Raw genomic sequence first — 25614 nt, forward strand, 5'->3', positions numbered from 1 at the left:
CTGCTTTACTAAACTATCCCACACTACGCATGATTTTTCCCCAGGGCCATGCGCGCTTTCGAGTTCTCCATTGCATTGTTAACTATTTAAATGTTTCGCTGGTGCTGAGATGGCAGGTGGGAGAGGCAGTTGAACTTGGCCTCCTCCCCACCAGAGTTCTCCTCTTTCACTGGTGCTGCTTACATTGAACAGCTTAAGAATAAGCTCCTGTGTGAGCCCTCAGAGGCCAAGGAGTATTGTTGGATTCAGAAAGGAATCGCTTTCTTTTAGTGATCATTTGAATATTTCGACAATGAAGCTAAGCCACTCCACTGCCTGGTTTGCGTACCTCATGTCATGTGCACCCTTCCTCAGGAAGAAGAGAGCCCTCGTCTCTCTGAATTCATAAATTGGTATTGTCCATGGTGAGATGAGTAGGTGCAAAGGAAGAATCCTCCAGAAGAATTTTACTCTCTTGCCTCAGTGTTTTTTAAAGCGCTTTAAAACAAATTTAATACAGGCCTTTGGAGACCACCCAATTAAATCACCATGATAAATGGTGGGTATTTTGAGAAGAGAGATGGGCCTTGAGATGATGTGTTGAAGTGTTTATACATGCAAAGTGGGGAATACATTTAAAACAAATTATCTGAGTGATTCAGAGATCCTACTCACCTCTGGTTTTTTCCTGAATTCTGATGGGTTATTTTTCAAATTTAGTTGTCTAAGAATGATCTTCATTTTTCCATTTTTAATTTAAAAAGCATGTTCTCCTACAAGATAAACGAACATGGATTTTTTTTAAAAAAATCAAATTAAGAGAACAAGAAAATAAATCACATAGGTGGGATATCATTGGCTTTGTTTCAGAATAGATTTACCTTTGTGCTGGTTAGGAAAATCCCAGAAAGCTCTCCCCCTTTGAGAATTGACTGGTTGGAATAGTCCTAAATTGGAAGAAGCCAAGTTTTATCGTTGGTTGGTGAGTAGAGATACTGGCTTCCAAATGCTCCCCAGAGATGAGTGGTGCAAATCTGGCCATGGCCTCGGCTCTGGTGGACTTGGTGAAAACATCAATTCCCAGTGCCAAAGTGGTGTTGCGGCGTTCCGTGCTACATTCCGCTGCGGCCTTGGAATCTGTATTTTTAAAGATTTCTCTGGCGATTCTAGTGCATAGCCAAGTTTGGTAACCATCGAATTGTGTATACAATTCGGAGGCCTCAGCCTTTTCACCCTGCACATCTGGTGAATCTATATGTTTATTTGAAGCTTGTGTTGAAAATGAATTCCTCCTGGTTATTGCTTTTTTTCAGTTCACAATGTGTTTCAGGCTCTGTTATTGCATAGATTTGCATACCTGTTTTATGGTATTCTAATACTGTTGCTTTAAAAAAAATACCATTTCCTCTGTGTGTTCTGTGCTTTTTTGAATATTTTATGTAAACAATTTCATGTGTTGTTTTTTTTTCCCCCTACTTGCAAAAAGTAGGGGAAAGCTCCAGGGTTTTCTAATCCAATAGTAATATAAATACTTAAAGATCTTCTTGGTCAAGGTGATATAAGATTGAAAGTCCTATAAGTTGCAGCATTTTGAACTCCATCATACCTTTAAAATATATCAGATGAGGGGCGCCTGGGTAGCTTAGTCGGTTAAGCGTCCAACTTCAGCTCAGGTCATGATCTTACAGTTCGTGGGTTGGAGCGCTGCATCGGGGTCTGGGCTGACAGCTCAGAGCCTGTAGGCTGCTTCAGATTCTGTGTGTGTGTGTGTGTGTGTGTGTGTGTGTGTGTCAAAAATAAACATTAAAATTAAAAAATATATATATATCAGATGAGCTAAATGTTTAAGACTTTGGCCATATGGTAGATCTGAGATATTTAAAAATTAATGGTTGTGTGCCTGTTGAGGTATCCTACTATAGGATCTACACATTTAAAATTGATCTGTCAATGAAAATGCATGAAAGGGTAGTAAAAATCTGTCATTTGTCAGTTGTGTGTATGTGCTCTTGAAGTCAGGCTCAAGCTGCAGCGTGGGGGGGCGGGGGGAGAATGCTTTCCTAGCTTCATTCACTGAAGATGTGCAAGATCTCTTTTTACAGGTTTGAATCGTCAAACAAACCTCTGAGGGGACTCCATGACCATCTGGAAGCTGGTGTTTCCTGTCACCAAGTAGGTACGAACCAGTGAAAGCTTCTTCAGATGTTTCCACCTGGGCATGTTTGTTAACAGTTACTTGGAAACACATAGTCAAATCAGTCAAGTATGTGCAGGAGATTCAAGGTACTTCATAAAGGTTCTAGCAGAGGGGCGCCTGGGTGGTTCAGTCAGTGAAGCATTCGATTCTTGATTTTGGCTCAGGTCACGATCTCACAGTTTGTGGGATCGAACACCATGTTGGGCTCTGTGCAGCTGCAGAGCCTGCTTGGGATTCTCTCCCATTCTCCTTCTTTCAACAATAAATATATTTCTTTAAAGTTTCTAGTAGAGGATAAATACATTTTCCCCTCAAATTGCCAAATACCTTAGAACAGAATTCTTCTAACCTTTTGTTTTTTGAGAAGCATTAGTAAGCTGTACAATTTAGGGAATCAAATGATGCCATCAGCAACTTTTCATATCCTCTACTGCCCCCCACCCATAGCCTCCAGTAATACGGACAGATCTGTGAAGTTTTCCACAAGGCGCCTTGTCAGCTCAAAAGTTTTAAAGGTGCCTTGCTCTAACTTGTGGACCTGAGATGTGTAAAAGTTCTCTTGGTGGAACATGTTAATTGATTAGCTTGAAGACGATGCTGGTCACAGACCAGTCACACCAGGGGATCCAGCCACACATTTGGAGGCTTTATTGGAAAATACTGTAGTAAAAGCTGAAGTCTGCTACTCCTGCAGACCGGGTAACTAGGAAGGATTGCGAGGTTATGAGGAGGAAGAGCACTCAGCTTAGCTCAGACCACCTGGGTTTGGCCTCTGGTCCTCCTCGTCATTATCATCAAGAATGTTATTAGGGAACCTAACACTTCTGGGTGCTCTGCTTAGTTCAGAACATTACTTGCAATATCTTGTCAGTGCCTACAGGCAAAGAGTGTAAGTCTCTAAACCTCAGTTTCTTCCTCTCTTAGGTGGGTATAAAGAAGCCCTTCTATCTAACAGGGCTGACGGAGGGCTTTATGAGTTTGACCTAGAATATCGTTTTGCCAGGTAGTATTTTGGTTCCCTTTGAAATATAATCTGACTAATATTGGCCAAGACATTGAGATCCATCCCAAGATGGCCAATATATCTACTACGAACTGAGAAAGGCACTAGCAGTTCCAGCAAGGCGAGGGAGGGGGACTCTTGCCATTGTGTCTTCTGTTTACCCTGTGATTGACGTTGGAGGGCTGGGTTGGAAGGTTGGGCATGATAGCCAGGAAGATTCTTGAATGTGTCAGCTCAGTGTCGGTGGTGAGTCTGTGGGCCGAAGACAGGTAGGGGGTGGCTGCCACCCCAGGCAGTTTCTGTCTCGAGAGCTGAATGGGGCAAGCCCGGACAGGATGGCCAGTACAGTCGCTGGGCAAGCAGGAAACTTGGGACATCACTATAGGCTACTGGGAAGGAGCAGCAAGCATGCGGCCGGGGGAAATTGGGCTCATTGTAAGCAAGGTGCCTGGCCTCCAGAGGCCGGGAGCACAGAACCGCACATTGAAGCCGCTGCGATGGGCTGTAGGCTGGACCACACATGTGGATTACGAGGACAGCTACTTAAAGAGTTCACATTCCTCCCCATTGAACTGGGTATGATTGTAATGGTTTGTTAAACAAACAAAGGACCTAAAGCTGTGAATGGGGGGAGAGAAAAGACTTAAGGTGAAAAGGAGAGGTGGCCCTGCTTGCCAGTGTTCCTCTCTTCTGAAACTTTCGCCCCCATTTCCCCCGACATTCCTTTCTCCCTTTCAGAGAAGCCAGTGCAGGAACTGGGACAAGTTGCCTTGTCTGTCCAGAGCCCGCGCCTTTTAAAATGGAAACCCGATGAAACATGTATCATCTTAAAAGTGGGGGGGGGGGGGGGACCTGGAATTATTTGAAAGGGCCAGTGATGCATTTTTTTACATTTCAAATTAAGTATTTCTGGATGAACCGTTTGCTCCATGTTGTTTGAATCTTTTGGACGTGACATGGAAAGGCAGAGAAGATTCTCAGTCTGGCACTGTGTGGTGGTTCTGTCTGATAAACAGGCATGTGCCCTCACAGGTGGGCAGACACCCTTCCCCCGAAAGGGGAGTGAGCTTCGGAACAAGTGGCAGCGATTTTACCTTTTTCCCTTCAGTATGTAGGTCTCTAGGTCATAGTAAGGTGAGTTTTGGATGCTCATCTGTAGAAAAACCTTTGGGGGAAAAGTGTGTACGCTGTCATTTATTAGCTGCCAGTTACATTCGTGTCCATTTGGGTAATCACATTTGGTCCCAGGCTCGTCGTGTGTAAAAAGAGCCAGGGAGACTTTCCGAAACAGTACTTTTAACTCCGCTGTTCCTCCAGGGCGAGGGAGTTGCCCCTGGGGGAGAGGGATGAGGACTTGTAGGCTTTTCCTGTGTAAAGGAATCTGCTTCTGGAAACGCCCTCACTTTCGCTGGCCCCTCGCTCCCTCAGACAGCCTCCATTCCTCTCGGGGCACAGCAAGTCCCCGCAGAACCCTGCAGAACGGGCCGGGCGGCCCTGTGCCACCGTAGGCCTCTGCTTCGCTGTGTTCTTCCCTCTGCCTCAGGTCTGCCTCTCCCTCCTCGTGTGCTCCTAGGTTCACCTGACTGGCCAGGATCAAAATTTAGAAAGTACAGATTTTCAGGAAGGATGAACTGAAGCCCTAAGTCTGCCACCCAAAGATACTTTGCTGACATGTTGGTACCTGCTTGTAGGCCTTTTTCTGTTTTAGAGGTTGTGCGGTTTCAGGATCAAACAGTCCATCTAAGTCATGAGCATCCCTTCCAGACCTCCTGTAGCTTTTGTGTTGCCCTCGAGAGATTTTTGACTCATGGATCTGGCTTTCCGTCATCAGTGTGACTAGTATGCTTTTCTTCTTTCTTTTCTCAGTGTGATCCTTTACCCTCACACACTTCCTGGGAAGGGACCAGGCTTTTCTTTTCCCTAGAATGGTAACCGTATTCGGACAATAGGCCCTGCCGCTAATTAGGTAAGTTTTGGTTCCTCCGAGCCCTGCTCTTAGAAACCCAGGAAAAGAGATCACTGGCTGTCAGCTGTTGAATCACACGCTAAAAGGGCCTAGCGGCCAGGCATAGAGGGTTTGTTGGGAGGGAGGAGGGGGATCTGTTTTCAGCTGTCACAAAAGAATAGTCCCCACCGCTGAGTTTAATGACTAGAAAATCTTCTCCTAATACCAGAAGCTCTCGTCTGGATTTCAGGACTGCTGTCCACTCCTTATCCCTGCCGTGCTAGCTGGAGTTCATTAAATAGTCTTCGGGAAATCAGGTCTGTTCCGTCTACTCTTGAGAACCACCCCTGGACCTCACACTTGTCTCTCTGTACACACATGCCTGTCTGCTTGTTCATGGACATTTGATGTTTCTTCCTTAATGTTTGAATTTTAAAATATCATGTATGTGATGGGGAGAGGAAGGGAGTGGAAGATTTAAGTACATGCAGAGTGATCCATTCTGGGGAGGTGCTTTGACTCTGTCTGGGGAATCTTGGGCTGGGCAAGCCCCACCACCCCCACCCCTCTATTCAGAAAGGGGCCTCTGCAGTGATGGATCCTGGCTCCCTGGTCATCGGCCCTTTCCCCTTGGTAGCATGGCTTCTCTTCATCTTCTGTGGCTCTTCGAGGCTCATGTTCCTAGGCTTCTTCTGCCTTTTCCATTGCTGCTTAGGGCTTCTTCCTAGTCCAGCTGAGACTAAGTTCTAGTGGCATTCTCTACTTACTTGTACATCTTCTCTCCCTGCCTTCTTCACCCCACTCCATGTACACTCAGAGTGGTCAGCCTTACCTGTTAAATAGATTAAATAGATTTTCAGTCCTCCAAACACATTATAGCAAAGAAAGGTTCCCACCTGTAAAGAGCCTACTTTCTTCTAGTACACTGGGCAACCAAAGACTTGAGCTATTGGGGTCCTGTTTTATACTGTAACCATCTAGAAATTATTTTGAAACATCAAGGTTTTTTTTAATGCTAATTTAATTCTCAGTTTGCTTATTTTTATCACCATAGACTTGTCTCCACACTCTTACAGCAGGAGGAATTGGGGGAATTTAGCAGCGGAAGGCTTCTTCTGCCCTTGGACCCTCTGAGAGTTACGTGTTTCCACAAGCCTGCTTCTGCCCCGTTCTGCAGTGCAGAATAGATATCCTAAGGGAATATCAATCTAGCTACAGTCTTCCATAAAGAAAACAAATTCCTCCTCACCCCCAGGACAACCCACTTTACCAAACCACACCAGGAAGGACAAACATTGGTGATCAAGGTTGAGCACGTGGGCTTAATGATAGGCTCTGAGGCCACCCATGTAGAGCTGGGAGTAACTAACAAAGTCACTTACAGAAGCTAGTAATCAAAGGGTGTCATTTGCTGTTATTTGGTCTAGAAAAGTGCCTCAGCTTCTCCCTCATGTCATAGGTCTCCTCACGAGACTGAATGCCCATTAGGCACCAGGAGACTCAAGATGTCTAAAACCAGTGCTCACTTCAGCAGCATGTATACTAAAATTGAAGTAATACAGAGAAGATTAACATGTCTAATACTAAAGATAACATGCCCAAAACTAAATCCCTGACACTGGGCTTTTCTTCTGCGACTCCTCCTTCCTTTCCTTTGCCGCCGCCAGTCACCTCTTTCCTCTGACCTCACCTAAGTCCTAATCTAACCAGTCTGTTTACTAAGTGTCATTTCAACCTGCCCTCTCTTCTTTCCAGGTCACTGTTATCTCTTCTGAGACACGGCAGAAGGTAAAATGCTCCTGGTCTTACCGCCCTCCAGTAGATCTTACATATCTCTGCCATTATTATTGTCACAGAGTATGATCTGATGACAAGTCCATTGTTTACAATGGATTCCTGTTGCCTGACCCCCTGGTATCAGTCCTGGGTTGTCCTTGCTTCTCGTGGTTCAGCTGCTCTTGGTCTTCTTGAGCCTTAGATTCCTATGCTTCTGCTCTTCCCATTGTTTCTCCCCAGTCCTATGGAGATAGTGTTTTGTTGGCATTCTCTACTTCCTTCCCCTCTTACCTGTCCACCTCCTTCACTCCAGTGCAACAGAAACTCAGAGTTAGTGGCTAGCCTTGACTACATAAGTTAGTCAATCTGCTAAAGTATTACAACAACAAAACCCACCTCCCCCTTGTGGAATGTAGTAGCGTATCACTGACCATCCATGATTTGGTATTTGCTTCCCTCCCCGGCCTGTTTGTCCACAGTGTCCCCATATTTGCATCATATACCAGTCATACTGAACTACTTATTTTCACGTGCCCTTTGCTGATTCATTCCCTTGGCCTGAAATAGACCACCTCCCCCCTTGAATAGCAAGTAAACTTGCAGGCTCAGCTTTAACTTTGGCTTCTCCTTCATGAAACATCTCTTGATCTCCTGAGCAAGAGATGACCACTCATTAGACAACTGTATTCCTTATCAACCTTGAATTTTAGCAATTATTTTCATGGAGAAGTCTTTTTTTTTTTTTTTTTAAGTTTACTTATTTTGAGAGAGAGAGAGAGGAAGGGAGAGTGCGAATTCCAAGCAGGCTCCACACTGTTAGCACAGCTTGATGCAGGGCTCCATCCCATGCCTGAGCCAAAATCAAGAGTCAGACACTCAACTGACTGAGCAACCCAGGCGCCCCCATGCATAAGTCTTTATAGAGCAATTTAATTATATCTGTTAAGCCCTAAGGAAGAGCATCTTTGGATGCACATGTCCTGTCTGTCCATGACTCCTGTCTTGTATATTGTCTTTCTCACTTTCACTAGGCACTGCTTGGTTTTGACTGACTTTATAATTTTTGCCCATCTGGTTGGTTTAAAATTGCATTTCATTCCAGTGTGTTTTTGTGGGTTGGTGGATGAGGTGTTAAGAAATAAAACAAAAAATGACAAATGCGCTAAGTACATGATGAAAAAAAAAAGAGCAGGGAAAGAGGGCATAAGAAGTATTGGGTAAAGATGGGGTTGGTCATGGATCAAATAGGTTAACCAGGATTGTAGTTTTGCCAGCCAAGTACAATGAAGAGGGAAGGCCCATAGAGTAGATAGTATAGGGAAATGGTTTTATTGATGAACCAAGAAATCTAACCTGGATAAAATTGTGCATATTTTCATTTGCATATTAGTGGAGTTCCCCTTTCTGTGAAATGCTTTATTTTTTATTCTTGATTGCATTTTTAAAGTTTTGTTTAAACATTAAGCCTATAATCTGTCAAGACTTTTTATATATGATGTATGATAAGAATCCAGTTTCCTTATTTTCCATATGGATAACCAATTATTAAGTAGTCTGTTCTCTCCCCAGTGATTGCAGTCCCAGCCCTGTAATATATTGTTTCCATACAAGGGTGGGTCTGTTTCTTGGCCATTCATTCTATTCCATTGGTTTACTTGTCTAATCCTGTGCCTTAGTAGGTCATACTGCCTTAATTATGGTAGCTTAAAAAAAAACACAAAACACTTTCATCTGTATCTCTTACTTTTTTCTTCTTTGGGAGATACCGTACTCTGTTTATATGATGATGAGTATGATCCAGTAGGAGTGGGAGGCTCTTGGCTATTCTTAGACTTTTCTTTTTCCATATAAAATTTAAAATAAGAGTTCTAACAAAGAACCCTGTTGAATTTTTATTAGTACTTCATCGAATTAATAGTATGGAAAGAACGGATGTTAATTCTATCTGTATTTCCCTATTCATGAATATGGTATATTTCGCCATTTATTTAGCTCTTCTGTAATGTCTTTCAGTATAGCTTTATAATTGTTCCATAAATATATGGCACGTTTGTGATTAGATTTATTCCTAGATCTTTGTTTTGTGGCAAATGTACATGGTATTTTTAATTATATTTTTGTTTGCTGGCATTTAGAAATACAGTTAATTTTGTATTTTGATTTTTATAACTGAATATCTTGCCAAGCTTTCTAATTCTATTCTGTGTATGGATTCTTTGGAATCTGTGTAGACAGTCATCTATAAATAATGGAAGATTTTACTCCATTCCAGTTTTGCACTTGTCATCTCTTTATAGCTTTATTATAGGTCCACTTCATGTACAAATGTTTGACAAGGTGTGGTGTTTAATAGGTACTTTTATCATATGATGAAGATAATCAGCTGTTTCATTAACTTAAAAATTACCTCCTCTTTTCTAAGTCTAACAATGCATATTTTAACCAGTTAACCTATGAATGGTTTTACTGTTAATTAGTCTCTGGATTATATTAGCTGGCTTATAAAAGGTTGCTTCATGGTGTTAATCACTAGTGAGCATTAGGAGGAGCAAATGTGTAAAAATAGCAGGTACCCTCAAGATAAGCCACACTGGCAAACATAAAGATATCAGAGGAGTTTCTGCAGATTCTCAGATGCTCCCCCAGCAAGTTTGACTCAAATCCCTGCCCCTGGGGTCTTGCTCTTGCTACTGCCTTTTCTTTTGTTTTCTTAAAAAAATGTGTGTATCTGTGTATGTGTATTTCTTCTTTTAGGGATCTCTCTCTCCCTCTCTCAGGTATTTATAGTTGTTTTTGAAGTTTTCTTTTCCCCGTAGAGTAGTCGTCTTCATCCCAGCTGCTTTTTTTTCTATTTATCTGTGTCAGGTTTTCTTATTAGATGCTTTCTTCTGATGTCTGGTGATGCCCAGCTGCCTGCTGATTTATGAGTGGAGCCAGTGAAAAGCTGATGGGAGCTTTGTGTTCTTCACTAGGGCTTCTTGTAGGTTAGTGCAGGTAAGCCCGGGGCCTGCCATTCGTCCTGGTAATTTGCTCTTTTCTCTTGGGCCGGTCAGCTTCCCCAGAGAAGACTCCTTCAGTCTCCTGCCCTGGAGAGGATGGGCCTGGTTGCCAAATAGGGCAAGTGTACAAACTTCCACTTAACTCCCTGTTTCAGCAGGGTGCCCTCCCCCCATGCCCCCTCCTGGGAGGCGGTCAGAGGGCCGCATGCTTCCCACAGACGTTGCCACTCCGTTTGTCTGCCCACTCTCACCCCACGTCCGGAGTTCCCTAGCGCCCACGTTTCTGAGACTCTTGATGGGCTCTGCAGTCAGTCCGGTTGCTTCACAGCTTTTCGTGACTGGCTTCGAACTGAGCTTTCTTATGGCTGCGAAGCCACTTCCTGCTGGTTTACCTGCTTTCCAGCTTCCCACATTTTGTGGCAGTTTTCTCCTTTCCTGTTATCTTAGGCTGTATTTGAAAAATCTCATTAATACTGTTTTAGTAGAGTTTCAGGAGAGACTGGGACTACATACTTTTATTCAATCTACCCAACTGTTTGTAAATAGAAAGTTAGCACTCTGTCCTTACTGACATTTTCTTTTTTTTAATGTTTATTATTTTTGAGAGAGAGAGAGAGAGTGAGTGAGTGGGGTAGGGAGGAGGGGGTAAGCAGAGACAGACACACACACAGAATCCGAAGCAGGCTCCAAGCTGTCAGCACAGAGCAAGATGCCGGGCTCGAACCTGTGAACCGTGAGATCATGACCTGAGCCGAAGTCAGATGCTTAACTGACTGAGCCACCCGGGAGCCCCCTTATTGACATTTTCTAAGTCTAGTGCGTAGATTTGATGTTCTAAAGCTGTGGTGTAATCAACCGAGAGCTTTCTCATTAATTTTTTCTCCGAATATTATATAAATAAGCCACTTTGGCTTTCTTGTTTATTTTAGGCCTTGTTTCTAAGAAAATAAGAGCTTAGTCATGGAGTTAACAAAGCTAAGTCTCTCCAGGTAGCAGTTTAAAGGCAGGAGGCAGCACACCCGATTGTGCAGCAGGTGGTGGGTCGTGCTCCCCAGAGCAGAACAGAGGGGCAGGGTCAGTCGGTCAGCGCTTCCCATCAGAGGAGAACAAATGTTTTCAAACGTATTAAGGTAGAGATGCCTAATATCTAATAGGCTGTGGAATACGTAACTCTGGAGGAACACAGAAGAACTTTCTGTGGTGGTAGATTCTCACCAAACAGACTGCTCCAAGTTAGCCGTGGTGTTTCAGTGATCTGCGTTTATCTCCTCCACAACCTCCTTGGGCCCAAGTCTGCAGGGTTTTAGCTGGATTTTCAGATCCGTTCCCCCCAGGTTCACCACCTCTCTCTGCCTGGGAGTGACAGGGAGAAAGAAGCTTTTGCCAGGTGGGCATGTGCAGGGGCTGGCAGGACATCCAAGGAAGGGGCATCGTGCGGGGAACACAGAAGCATGACGGAACGAGGCACAGTAATGAAACAGCCTGCGGACTGACCCGCAGTCCTGGTGGCCATTGGGCCCCTGTGGGAGAGGAGTGTGCACACGAGAGGGTGACAAGCCTTACAAGTTCATTCTACGTGCTGGCAGCTCAGGTCTTCATCGATTTTAGTGATCACACATTAGAACGCTAATGAGAATAAATACACACCTATTTTTTACATAAATTATTTTTAAAGATGTGACAAATGAACTTCTATGATTTTGAGGGTAGCCTGCCCTGTATACAAAATGTAGGCCTGTCTTATGGGATAGTTGAATTATCATCTGTAGCCATATTTGGTTTTGTTAACCTATTTAATTTTTAATTATTTTATTTCTTGAGTAATCTCTCTGCCCAACATGGGGCTCAAACTCACACCCCCGCGATCCAGAGTCACATGCTTTACTGACCGAGCCAGCCAGGCATCCCTGAGGCCATATTTGAAATGAAATTTTTACAAGTTGGCTTACTGCTTGAATTTCAGAAAAACATTATTATAGAACCTTTCTGTTTTTTGGTTTTTAGTTTTGTTTTGTTTTTTTTTTACTTTAACGTGACAAAATGCAGTGATTGAGGCACAAAGTATATATGGCCCATGAATTAGGAAATATCAGTGACTTTGTGAATAAACTGAATTGATAGCACCAACAGGGATTTCCTCTGTTTTCATCTAAGTCAATGACCTTTAACCTGTTTGAATCTAGGACCCCTTAGAAAATCTGAAGAAAGGGGCGCCTGGGTGGCTTAGTTGGTTAAGCGTCCGACTTTCGCTTAGGTCATGATCTCGCGGTTCGTGGGTTCGAGCCCTGCGTCGGGCTCTGTGCTGACTGCCAGCTCAGAGCCTGGAGCCTGTTTCAGTCTGTGACTCCCTCTCTCTCTGACCCTCCCCTGTTCACGCTGTCTCTCTCTCTCTCTCCTAGAAATAAATAAAACATTAAAAAAAAAAAGAAAAAAGAAAATCTGAAGAAAGCTTATGGTCCCTCTTCCCATAAGAACTCCAGTGCACATGCCCCCTAATTTTACACAGAATTTCAGAGAATTCAGAGCCGCTTACAACCCCCTGCTCTGGGTTAAGAGTGAAAACCTAGCCACAGCCATCTGGTGAGGTACTTATCAAGGCCTCACATCTGTCATCCTCAACCAAGTTAGTCCTGCCCCATGAGCACCTGTTTTGCTGATTAGACATATACTGAGCCCCAACTCTTCTGTCAGGCTTGCTCAGATACAGTACCTAACAAATTGTACAACACATGTGTGTAATAAGCTGTAACAACTACCCAGAGATTCTGAGAATCTTATCTTGCTAATGTTTATGGATAGCTTTGTTTGTTGATGTTAGAAACTCATTACCAGAGTCCTTCAAAGATCTGATACTAAGAGAAGCGCCCTCTCTAGAGGGCTCTTAGAGCCCAAATAAGCAATGAATTTCCACCTACCCTGCTCCATGATGGGCTGTTTTCATGTTTTGAGAGTAAAAAAAGAAAATATAACTTTGATAGAAGCCCTTTTAAAACTGTTTTTAACAATTTGTATAAAAATATCCCAAATTAGGGGTGTGTGAGACACACGGAAATGTTTGGAGCAGAACCTTCTTATCCACAAGGAGTGGTGATGAATGGAATCAAAAAAAGAGCTTGGAATACATGTTGGAAGATTAAAAATGGAAATTCATTTTCCTCTCAGAAATGGGCCTTGCATTGTGTCACTGGGGACAATGGAAATAGAAGCCAGAAGTCATAGTTTATTTTGAGAATGTTGTAGAACATTTGTTGTCCCCTGTTAGATGCCTGTGTTACGCAGCCCTGGGGACATCCTAGAACTACACTTGTGCTCTGACCTCTACCGTAGTATACCGCCCGCTCTCAGGGAACACGGTCTTTCCTAGCTGTTGCCATATATATATATGTTCTTATTCCAATCTGATCCCCACTCATCCCCAAAATAATCAGCATGAACAGAATGAAGCAGATGGCACAAGCCTTCTTTGGCATAGTGGCAGATCTGTATCACTCACGCAGTATTTTTAGAATCAAGGGGATTGAAAATTATGTCCTGAGATGTTTTGGGGGAAGACTTACTATCTTTCCAGGGTGACAGGTGTTGCGATATTACCGTATTTAAGACTCAAATGCCATCTGTGTGTCAAGTCACAGAATAGACTGATTATCATCAGGACCATCCCTTTGTCAGTTCTGTTAGGATTGTTGGTGGTTTGCCAGATAATAGAAAGTTAATCACGAGTCTGTTTTAAGGATGTGGCCAGAAAGCGCATCAGGTTTCAACCAAAGATTGGAATCAGCGGCAGCCAGCCAGTACTGGTCAAGTTCATGGTGATGGGGGACGTTGTATTATCCACATGGTTTATTTTTTTAAAAATAGCTGAGCTTTGATCCTTGGCCACAATGAATTTATAGTCTGTTGAGAAAGACTATTTTTATAGGAGATTGTGATAATATCATGAACATAGTGTAAATATTTATATTTGAAGGTCCACATTAATGAAATACCCGGTTATGGTGAATGAAACGTTAAAACCATTTCTGAAGTTGAATTCGTCATTCAGAAAGACTTAAGAAATTAAAGAATGTTAATTATAATTAATTCAGTTCAACATTTGAGGGCCAGTTTTGCACTTAGTGTTGGGGTAGGTGTATTTAACACACAGACCTAAAAAAACATCAGCTCTTGGGAAGAGACGCTCATGAAATGAGTTAAATATATAAAAAAAAAAATGTTTAAGTGATATTTGTTTGAAAGTTCCACGTGGAACAAAGTGAGGAAATGTGTGTTACATTTAAATAAAATCTGCCGTGTCTGAAAATCCGTCATTATATACCCACCGTCTTCAAAGACCCAAGGGAAATGTAGGTAATGATGTCCATGACTGTTGGACTTTGGAATCTAGGGCAGTGGCTGGAAAGTCGATCTGGGAAAATTTTATTTAGTGCTAAAGGTCAGGCACTTTTTGTTAAGTCTAAATGGAATAAATCTTACCTTTCCTTTGTATTCTTGGTGTATTGGTAAGCAGTCAGTCAAAGCTGGTATCTGTTGAGGAACAAAGAATGCCGATTTTGACGTGCAAGGTCATAGGTCTTTCTGCGGGTGTGAGCATGTGTGTTATCCAGACTCCTAGTTCCTTCCATGTGAATAGTGGATGGTGCTTTACGCAGAGGGAGAGAACGTGTGTTTCACTATTGTGGCTGTAGCTGAGTGACCAGTACCCTGTGCCACTTGTGCAGCTGATGGCTTCTACGCTTAATCCCAGTGTTTGATAAACAGCTTATACTTGTGTGGTATGTTTTTAGATTACTGCATATTTCAGATCCCTGCTGTTCCAGCTGGTTGTCCCCAACAGCCCGTTATGTGCATCAGGTGGTATCACAAATAAGGAAACAGACTCAAGATGTAGCTAACAAGTGGGCAAGCTAGAATTTGAACTAGGGAGTCTTTCCACCGTATTCATAGAACAAGTGACTGGGTGTACACGAATCGCTCCCACACTTCAGGGAAACACCTGAGGGTGAATCAGCACAGTTGTGTCTGAAGGAAAGCAGAACCTTTGCTTTATCTCTCTTGAGTGTGAAACTGAGCTTTGCCGTCTCGTACAGCAGCCACTGGCCACATGGGCCTATTTACATTTAAACACAAATTTCAGTTTCTCACCATCACATTTTGAGTGTTCAGTAGTCGTCATATGTGAGACACTTCCGTTATCACAGAAAGTTCTCCTGGACATACCGGTCATCACTTGGAAAGCATGAGTGTGGAGAATGAATTTAGTGAGCGAAGTTGGAACAAGTGCACATGGAAGGGATTGGTGGGGGGGCGGGGGAGAGAGAGAGAGAGAGAGAAAATCCCCCCCCAGACCAGCTCTCCTCCTGAGGGACTGGCACTATTTTGAGTTCAGCCGTCATGAGAACAAGGAAAAGATGAATTTCAAACTTCATATTTTGTTTACATTTTAATCTGTTTTGATAGCCTTGGAACACAGAGATTTCAAATGAATGAGTATATTTAATGGCAATGATAAATTCTATGCCTTTTATAGCTGGGCCAGTATTGCAGCCAGACTGCGGCTGGATGAGAAGTGGGACAGATCACGGGACCTGGCAGCAAAAACTCGGCCACACAGGATGGCATTCCTGGAAGGAATCCTTTGGTCTGTGGCCATGCTTGTTGGGGATGCCTCAGCGTGGGGCCACAGGCATGAACTGCAATACTGTAAGGGAGCAAGGATTTGGGGGAGAGGGCTTCAAGTCACACTCGGTGACAGAGAACAAGGCACGCGCGTGCTGCCATCAGAAGGGAGGTTCAGTGCCAAGATGCTGGCTGAGCGGCCCATGTGCCCAGCTTTGGGTCAGCACTGAAGCTTCAGGTTAAAGTGTGCGCGTCCCCGCTGAGGGCCCGAGCGCGCGGGTGGGGAGGGCTCTCTGCCTGGTGCTGACCCCTGGCGAGCTCTGAGCAGACACCATGAACACCACAGACGTCCGCTCTAGGTTTTGTCAGCTAGAAAAGGAGTATCTGATTCTCTGTGTACGTGTGCTATGAGCTGGTAGGTTTAAAGATGCTTAGACTGTTATAATAAATTTTATCTAGCTAGACTCGAGCTTTCCTTACCTGAAAGTAACTGTGAAAAGGTAAGCAAAAATTAACTTCTCACAACAAAGAGCAGCTCTAAAGACTGGGCAGTAAATGAATGCATGCAGGAAATGGGCCCTTGAGGACCTGCTGTGGTTGGTCACTTTACCGTGGGTGCTCTGCTTACTCGGCATAGCTCGGGAAAGACTGGCCTGCATACGTGCTACTCCAGTGTGCTTCATATAGACATACAGTACTTTTTTTTTTTTTAAGTATTGACAATTGAAAGGTTAGCAGCCACTTGCCTGAGAATTATTCTTTCTAGAAAAGCACAGGATTCTGGGTAGGCAGGGTTTTTTCTGCATTGTTCATGACTGCTAGAGACACTTAAGGCTCCTCGAATGATGGCCCATTGGTAGAAGAGGAAGGGCATGGGTTTCGGTAACTTTGCTTAGGTTGGAAGGTTGGTTTGAGACAGGTTGAGGCAGCCGGCCACCTTCTAGAAGCGGCCTTACTAACAAAGGAGTTGGGCCTCCAGAGTGGGGCTGGGGAATGAGGAAATGCCCCCAGAAACAGAAGGGGAGGAGATGAGCATAACAAACAGTTTACAGGAGGATGCTACCTACATGTCTAACTGCAGCCTGAGCCATCATTTTTGTTTCCGGGAGAATATTCTGTCTCCCCTCGAAAGGCACCACATCAGTGGACTAAACTGGCTTTATTCACATTTTGTTTACATCATGGAGTTGAGATCTTCAGCATGGTAACCTTACAAACAAATTAACTTGGACGTATACAAATGATTTCATCTCCTCCCCTGGAAGTTTAAACAGGTGCAATAAACACCGCACGTTATGCTAACCGTGGGTGAAGAAGAATAGCCCAGGGTTTGAATAGGCAGAGATGACTTTTATTTCTGTACCAATAAAACACTCTAACACACTGGGGAGGTCTTTTGTTTTTTCTTTCCTCTGAATTGGTTGGCTGAGCCTCACGCTGACCTCACGTCATGATCTGAAGTAGGTAATACCTTCGTCTGTGGAAGTAGCTGTCTCTCTGGAAAGTGTGCTTCAGCTGCCACCAGAACGCTGCGTGCTTGCCTCCTCGCCGCTTGGGAGGACTGATGTGCAGAAGGGCCTCCGGAAGCACATGAGGGAGGAGAGAGACTCGTGTGCTGCACTGGGGCCGTGGAAAGAAACGTGGGGATTCTGGGTAGTTGGTGCTGAGCTGGGAGGAGAGGAGGAGCACTCTCGTCAAAATGCTAATGCAAGAAAACTGTTGTTGTTCTCTCCACAGACGGCCCGGCGGTCCAGAGCGTGCCCCGGCTCTAGTGATGCTCCCGGAACCGCATCGTGCCTCCGACGTTCTCCCAGCCTGAGGCTGCGTCTATAAACTGGGATGTGGGAGAGCAGGAAGCAAAGCTCATGGTAACTGAGAGGCCCATGTCTGGGTAGAACCGGGACCACGACGCTGCCTCTCCCCTGGTCTGGAGTTCAGGCTGCCGTGGCTCTGCTCATGTGCTCAGCACCATCCTTCCATTTGTGCTTAAATGGCACAGCCTTTGGTCAGCGCATCTGAAAAGGAAGGTGTGAGAAGTAAAGCCCATGGCCACGTATCCCTGCCAATTATGTGGCAAGACGTTCCTCACCCTGGAGAAGTTCACTATCCACAATTATTCCCACTCCAGGGAGCGACCTTACAAGTGCTTGCAGCCAGACTGTGGCAAAGCCTTCATTTCCAGATATAAATTAATGAGGTGAGAGGCTCTAGAAAAGGTATGTACTTTGACACATACCTTGAAGTGGCTTTGCTGGCCCTCTGACCAGATACCGCAAGGGATGCAGAATGTGGGTGCACGTTAGCCTTGCACACTCCAGTGTTGAATGTGGCTTTCTGTGACCGTTTTGCATGTAGTGTCAGTTCACGCGTTCAGCAAGTATCTCCTGCGGTCCTACAACATGCCAGGCATAAAAACACCAAGATGAAAAGACCCGTGCTGGGGAGACAGTCATGCAGACACCACTAAAATGCAGTGCGGGTGCTCTGACGGCGCCGCGCAGGCGCAGGAAGCCGTGCTCTGCGCTCGCTGAGGAGCTGCCCCTGCAGGGCTTCTCAGAAAGGCACAGCCTCACCCTGGACGGGGAGGCGGGCAGAGAGGAGGTTCCGGGGAAGCCCGAAGCCTTGGCCCTCAGGCGCACAAGTCTAGAGGATAGTGTTGGAGGAGGCTCAGAGTGGAGGCAGAAAGGGAATGCAGCTCATAACCGGCCTTAGCCTCTGTCCTAAAGGGTCTGTTTATTGTAACGAGTCTGAGCCGTGGAAAGGGTGGCTTTGGTCGAGATGTGAGAAAGAGGACTCTGGTAGTATTTCGGAGATGAGACAAGTGGCCAGTGGACTGAGGGGAAGTGTGAGGTAATAGGCATGAAATACGGAGCATGTGTCCAGGTCCTGTCCATAAGGATGGAGCGGGGGAACGTCTCCAAAGTACCAGTCTTTAGAGCAGTTTCTCAACTTGGGAGGAGTCTGTCCAGCCTGCCACGTGGAATTCTATTGGGTATACAGCTGTTGCGTGTGTGCATTTAATCAGATTTTCAAAGGCATCCATGATATACCAAAGGATGAAAAGCATTACTTAAAAAAAACTAAATTTAATCGGAATTATTTCTTGAATGCCTGTTAGGATTCACTTCCACAAGGGAAATGAATATACAGCTGAAGCTTCTCCCTCCAAAGGATTTTCACATCCTAGAAAAGACAACACACACACACACACACACACACACACGATTACTGAGCTGTGCAGGAGTCTTGAGAAGCATTGAGAATGAAGGCTGTGGTGCTGTGGACGCCGTCTGCACGCAGAGCCTGCGCTGTTGTGTGCGCTGCTTCTGACACCTGCTTAGGGGAATTTGTCACTTGCCTTTCATCTCCGTGAAATGAACGTTAGAGCTTCAACTTTCAGGCTCCTCACCTATAACTGCACAGGGGAGAGTCAAAATTTGGCAAGAGATTTCCATCTGAGTGGCGTTAACACAGACCTCGTTATTCTTAAATCTCAGAGGACCCTTGGAGAGAGGCACCTGAAAGTTTTAAAAAGATCTACGTTATGCTCCTCGCCCCTCAGAATACCACTGTCATAACGCAATAGACTCTGGTTTTTAAAATAAGCCTATAAATGCTTAGGTGTTTTAAAATTCAGATGGGTTCTGTACACAGACCCATCTTTAATTGCCATTAATCTGTAAGTACTGAGTGCATCAACTTCATTGTAAAGCCCTCCTGTTTTGCAACAAGCTTCTTATGTGCGCACAGTGATTGTTCTTACCCAAACACCGAGAGCAGCAGTTGCTCCAGTTAATCCACCTGTGGATAAAGACTGAAACACATACGGGGGATAAATATTTGGGAAGACCGTGAAGCTGACAGATTATTGGAAGACAGGAATTAGGTGGGAGTGCCATGGTTAACCGCACTGAAGAAGATGCCTTGAGCAATTATTTAGGAGGTGGTCGTTCCGAGCAAGGGGAGCAGCTTGCTCAGTGAAGGGTGCGAAGTGAGGCCCAAACGGCAAGCAGCTGGCTTTATGCCAGAACTGCCTGCCCTGAACGGCCCCCCGCGCCTCGCGCCTCTGGCTTGAAGCAGAGTAACGAGTGGCAAGATGGGGGGCGACACTTTAGGTTTTGTGGTTTTAGTTTGTACAGTGGGTAGCATACCATCCCATTCCCGCAGCTTCAACATAAGCTCCGTTTTAGAAGCTGAGGTCGGAGAAAAGAACCTTAGAAAGGAGAACGTGGGTCCCGGTACAGCAGGTGGGGGAAGCAGGAGGAAAAGGCAGAAGGCACGCAGAAAAGCGGATTCTGCGAGGCCGGCCCGAATTCCCGCTTGGAGGTCTTACTGTAAGCAGTTACACGTGGCGCTGCCTGTAGCACAGCCTGAAGCTGGTGGTTTCGTGGGCTGTGAGGCAAGACGAGAAGTTGAGGGAGGGAAACCAGCTGTTGAAGTAATTTCAGCTATAAGATGATCGTGTTCTAGATTGGGACTGTTGCATGAGTGAGTAAGGGATCAATTAAAAGGGGAAGGGCTGGATGCCAGGCGAAGGAAAGAGTCAAAAGAATCAGAGGAATGGCAGCTGGTAAAACGTGAAAAGTGGTGTTATTGCTCAAGTAGAGTTTCGCTGACCTGTACCTTTCTCACAGGTAGTCAGGAGTAGGGTGGTCCAGAGTCGTTAACTTGGCATTGACCTACCCCTGGGTGATAAATGAAATCTAATCAAAGTCCTCCACAAAGAAGAAAAGGCAAGAATAGAAAAGCCAGGGCAGAGCTCAGGGAGTCCTGTTCTCTAGTTCTGGACCACACTGAAGACTGTTTAAATGTCAGGTTTGCAAACCATTCCCCCTCATATCTATTCCTGATGATGTATCTGTGGGTACCTTGTGTAAGAATGGGGTATAAGCCTTGTATAACTTGGCTTCAAAAACCCTTTTCTGCAATGTGTTTCAATACATGTGGAACTTGGGGACACAGCACCGTGTTACATGTCCCAGCTGCCTCTCGCAATGGGTCCTGTCCCTCCACAACGGTAGCATTCTACATATCCCTGTGTATGCTGAGCCCTGCTGTCCTGGAGGGGAGAGGTGGAACTTCCTTTTCTTTCTATCCCCTGCACATAGTTGGCTAATATTTTTTTTCTGAAGGGAGAGAGGGAGAAGAAATAAAGTTTTGCTTTAAGAAAATGACAATTAGACCCAAATTATGTTTTTGAACTGGCTTTCCAACAGCAGCTACTGTAGACCCCTTACCAATTCTAGGAAAGGATCAGGAGTGGACAATGTAGGTTAGAAGGTTGGGTGAAGGTATGATGAATATACTTTTGACTTCAACATATGGTCTTTAAAGAAATTCTTTTTTTACAGAATGAGTTGTTAGAAATTCTTTTGTACCCAAAGCCACAAGTTCAATTGCATCTCAGAGGCGTGCAACCCGTCTCCAGTTCTTCAAGATCCCACTGAGACACCCTCAGCCTGCTTCGTGAAGGTCACTGGTAATTTCATTGGCAAAATTCAAAAGGGCTTTTTCTAGAAAGACTAAGCTGCTACAACAGTTCAGCGTTTTCCTTTGAGGGGCGCGCCTGGGTGGCTCAGTCGGTTGAGCATCCGACTCTTGATTTCAGCTCAGCTCATGCTCTCACGGTTTGTGAGTTCAAGCCTGCGTGGAGCCTGCTTGGGATTCTCTCTCTCTCTCTCTCTCTCTCTCCCCCCCCCCCACCCTCATGCTCTAACTCACTCTCTCAAAATAAATGTTAAGCTGTAGTTGATCTGAAACTTCAAAATACCTGTATTGTATTTGTAAAGCACAAATCCGCTTTGGAAAACCATCACAATTCCATTTGTTGTAGTTCCGCTGAGCTCCTAAAATCTAAACTGTTGGTTTTTAATTTTTATTATTATTTTTTAAAGCATAATTTATTGTCAAGTTGGCTAACATTCAGTGTATACATCATGGGACTCTACCCCTAAACTCAGTAGGTTTAAAAAAAAAAAAAAAAAAAAAAACTTGAGGAAATCTTAAGTTTGTCATCCTTAACACTTTAAAAAGGTTCATCGTAATAACTGAGTGTTATCCTATGAAACGCCAGGTCCTGTGTGTTAGTTTTATTTCCAGAACAGCATCCTTAATTGCAGCTTGTGGCTTGAAGTACAACCTAGGCTGCTTCATGAATTTTGTCGTTAGAGCCTCTGGAGACAGGGGCTGCACACCTCTGAGATGACAGCTCATAGAAAAGTATTCAGCTGAGGAGCCGAGACTTGAGCATGAGGCTCAGGCTCACAGCACAGGCGGTGGGGTGGCATTCCGGGTTTGGGGTCCAACTGAACACTCTTGGAGATCAAGGATAGACACTTAGTGTTATTTCTATGGCCTGAACTTTCTACCTCATCAATGAAAACCAAGCAGGAACTGTACATAGGAAAAACCACCTAAAATCTGGGAAGAGGGTGTGGGGGGCGGGCATGGGGTTTTGGGTGGAAGGTAAATTGGGTCACTTTTGAAAACTCAGTAATTTCCAGAGGGTATAGAACATCCATTTAACCCTTTCCTGAAAATGACGTATTTTTAAATATTTATATATGTTTAGAAATCTCTGCATATATGAGGAAAATCGGTTCTCAAGGAGTGGTTTTTTTTTTTTTTTTTTACAGGTATAAAACTATTGTACCTTTAGTGGTGCCTATTTTTTTTTATTATACATTGGTAGAATCTGGGAAATATAGATTTTTTATGAAAATAATCTTACACCTCACCTAGATAAAAGCATTACTTAAATATTGTTCCTACAATACATTTGGCTGTTAAAATTTCAGAAGGGACTCATTTCTTCTCCCTTCTGTTCCTAGGCACATGGCTACCCATTCACCCCAGAAATCTCACCAGTGCGCTCACTGTGAGAAGACGTTCAATCGGAAAGACCACCTGAAAAACCACCTCCAAACGCATGACCCCAACAAAATGGCCTTCGGGTGTGAGGAGTGTGGGAAGAAGTACAACACCATGCTGGGCTACAAGAGGCACCTGGCCCTCCACGCGGCCAGCAGCGGCGACCTCACGTGCGGCGTGTGCGCCCTGGAGCTGGGGAGCACCGAGGTGCTGCTGGACCACCTCAAGGCCCACGCGGAAGAAAAGCCGCCCGGCGGCACCAAGGAGAAGAAGCACCAGTGCGACCACTGCGAGAGATGCTTCTACACCCGGAAGGACGTGCGGCGCCATCTGGTGGTCCACACAGGCTGCAAGGACTTCCTGTGCCAGTTTTGCGCCCAGAGATTCGGGCGCAAAGACCACCTCACCCGACACACCAAGAAGACACACTCACAGGAGCTGATGAAAGAGAGTCTGCAGTCCGGAGACCTTCTGAGCACCTTCCACTCCATCTCCCCCCAGTTTCAGCTGAAGGCCGCCCCGCTCTCTCCCTTCCCCCTGGGAGCCCCCGCGCAGAACGGGCTCGCCGGCGGCCTGGCGGCTGAGGTGCACGGCCACGCCCACAACCCCTCCGATCCAACCTCCCAGCCGGTGCCGGCGCTGCCGGAGCCCCTGGCCCCTCTGCACCCCGTCACCTCCCCCGGCTCCCCTCCCGCCCCCCTGCAGAATCACAAGTACAACACCAGTTCTACCTCATACTCCCCACTGGCAAGCCTGCCCCTCAAAGCAGATACTAAAGGATTCTGCAACATCGGTTTGCTTGAGGACTTGCCTCTGCAAGAGCCTCAGTCACCTCACAAGCTCAGCCCGGGCTTCGATCTGGCCAAGGGGGGCCCTGGCAAAGTCAGCCTGCCCAAGGAGCTCCCTGCAGACGCTGTGAACCTAACGATACCTGCCTCTTTGGACATCTCCCCCCTGCTGGGCTTCTGGCAGCTGCCCCCGCCTGCTACCCAAAATGCCTTTGGGAATAGCGCACTCACCCTGGGGCCTGGGGAGTCTCTGCCCCACAGGTTAAGCTGCCTGGGGCAGCAGCAACAAGATCCCTCACTAGCCATGAGCACTATGAGCCTGGGCCAGCTCCCCCTGCCCCCCATCCCCCACGTTTTCCCAGCTGGCACCGGCTCCGCTATCCTGCCTCATTTCCATCATGCGTTCAGATGACTGGTTTTTAAGGCGTACTTTTCTTATTCTGGAGGGTGTTTTACGGAGCATTTTAAACATCAGTTATGATACGAGGAAAGATTTGGAAAGCGGGACTTGGAAATACGGCGAATTCAGTGATGACTGGCTTGACATAAAGAGAGTTCTCGAACTGCATGTATTGTGCCAATTGTCCTGAGTGTTCATGCTTTGTACCAAATTTAATAAGCAAGTATTCTTTAATGGAACTGCAACTATTGTCATAACCGACATCCAAACGAGGGCTGCTATATATAGGTGTTTGTCAAATTGAATTTAATCGTAAGCCATGATCATAATAATGTTAACTAATTTTATGCGGCACTGCCTAGTAAGGGAACTATGGGAAGGTTTGGATTTCTCCAACATGGGAGAATTTTTGAAATACAAGAATAACCTTTATATTGCATATTATAACTAGGCTGTGTATTTCTTTTCAGGGATTTTTCTACCTTCAGGGTTGGATGTAGTTTAGTTACTATTGCCATAGCCAACCTGTAGTTTTACAGAAACAATGTCTTGTGGAATAATAGACATCTCCATTTTAAAAAAGCATTTTAAATGTAGTTTGAATATTTTCCACAAGATGCTACAATGTGAGTTATCACTTCATTTATCTTAAAAGACTAAACTGGTTGTCAGTTATATCTGACGGAAAAAAAAAATCACTGTGTAACCAGGTTAAGTGGTAAAATAATCCAGGCGTCAGTCAAAAAAAAGCATTTTGCTGACTTTAATATTGATTATATTTTTAACAGGAATTTAAGAAAATATTACTGGAATTTTAAAATATATATATATATATATTAAACAAGAATTTTCTTTGCTCTGGCTTAAAATACTACTCTGCTTAAGTATTATTTTTAATCACCAATAAATGCATTTAAATTCATCATTTAAGTCAATATTAGTTTTATTCAAAAGGATAACATTTGCAATGTAACTATAATCTATGTCTTGAATTTGGTATCTAATGAGTAAGAATATAAAACCTAACCTTTTTTTAAAGCTCATTTGTCTTTTGTGTTTAGAGGCTTTCTATATGAAGATATATCTTACATATAATAAACTCTACAAATCCTGCATACTTGACTTGACTGGTTTTTACTACAAACTACACCCGCGGCACCGTCCAGATTGGGATAGAAAACATTTCCAGCTCCCGAGCCGGCTCCCTCATGCCCCCTCCTGGCCATTACGTCCCCCACAGAAACTACTATTCTGACTTCTATTCAGCATCAATGAGAAACTACCTTTTTTGGAGTAAATTAGGACTTAAAGTGGAAGCTTATATGCTTCAGTTAAGTTCCTAGCACTATTTAATTCTAAAAATTACTGATAAAATTGTTTTAATTCTTCTATAATATTATGTACTTTCTGATGTAGATGTCAGAGTACTAGCTACCCTGGGCTACCATGTTCCAGTTTCACAATGGTCCTTACCATTAATTTCCAGTACAGATTAGAAGCTTGCCTATTGCTTGTTAGGATTTCTTCAGAAAGTACTATGACCCCTTGAATCTGAAAAGCCGGTTTTGCTTAACCTCTCATTAGGATGGGGGTGGGTAGAGAAAAGGAAGCCGTGAGTACCCTTTGTCCATCAAAGAAGCCTTTTAGCCAGCACGAGAAACCCTGGCCCACAGCCCTTAACCGTGATGCTGATGAACATAAAGGGCACCAAGCGACCCAGGGCTCGACTGCAGTATGGAGACCCGACATGGTGGATCCTTAAAGTACAGTTTAAGCTGCAGGTAGGAAATGAGAAAAAGGGATAAAGTTTCCCTCTTCAGTAGGAACCCAGTGGGCTGCCTACCTCCATTCCTATATCCACTCTTACCTCTCTGAGAGAAGGCAATCTGCCAGAGCAGGGAGGGCAGACAGTACTGGTTCACCTGAGCAAAATCTCCCAAGATCCACTTACAGAAGCTTCCACAGATAACTTCACATGGCTTAGTAGTCTTCAGTCCATTGCAGCGCACATAACTGATTTACCTGAGCACAGAACATAGCA

At 44.7% G+C, this 25614-nt stretch overlaps 1 protein-coding gene across 5 annotated transcripts in view; it reads left to right on the forward strand.

Annotated features, from left to right (window-relative positions):
• PLAGL1 (PLAG1 like zinc finger 1) overlaps window positions 1-24688 on the forward strand; it is a 74745-nt gene extending 50057 nt beyond the window's left edge. The window contains exons 4-7 of one of the 5 annotated variants that reach the window (XM_039230897.1): window positions 2082-2155; window positions 17253-17383; window positions 20867-20994; window positions 22346-24688. In XM_039230897.1, coding sequence (XP_039086828.1) covers window positions 22350-23585 — 1236 coding nt within the window. In that variant the 5' untranslated portion in view covers window positions 2082-2155; window positions 17253-17383; window positions 20867-20994; window positions 22346-22349 and the 3' untranslated portion in view covers window positions 23586-24688. Of the gene's footprint in view, window positions 1-2081; window positions 2156-17252; window positions 17384-17520; window positions 17713-20866; window positions 20995-22345 lie in introns of those variants that run through there. The other 4 variants (XM_039230898.1, XM_039230896.1, XM_039230899.1 and 1 more) reach the window with 4 other exon arrangements.
• The last annotated feature ends 926 nt before the right edge of the window (window positions 24689-25614 follow it).

Source organism: Hyaena hyaena, unplaced genomic scaffold (assembly GCF_003009895.1).
Source record: "Hyaena hyaena isolate Hyena2069 unplaced genomic scaffold, ASM300989v1 scaffold_52, whole genome shotgun sequence".
Taxonomy (NCBI): domain Eukaryota; kingdom Metazoa; phylum Chordata; class Mammalia; order Carnivora; family Hyaenidae; genus Hyaena; species Hyaena hyaena.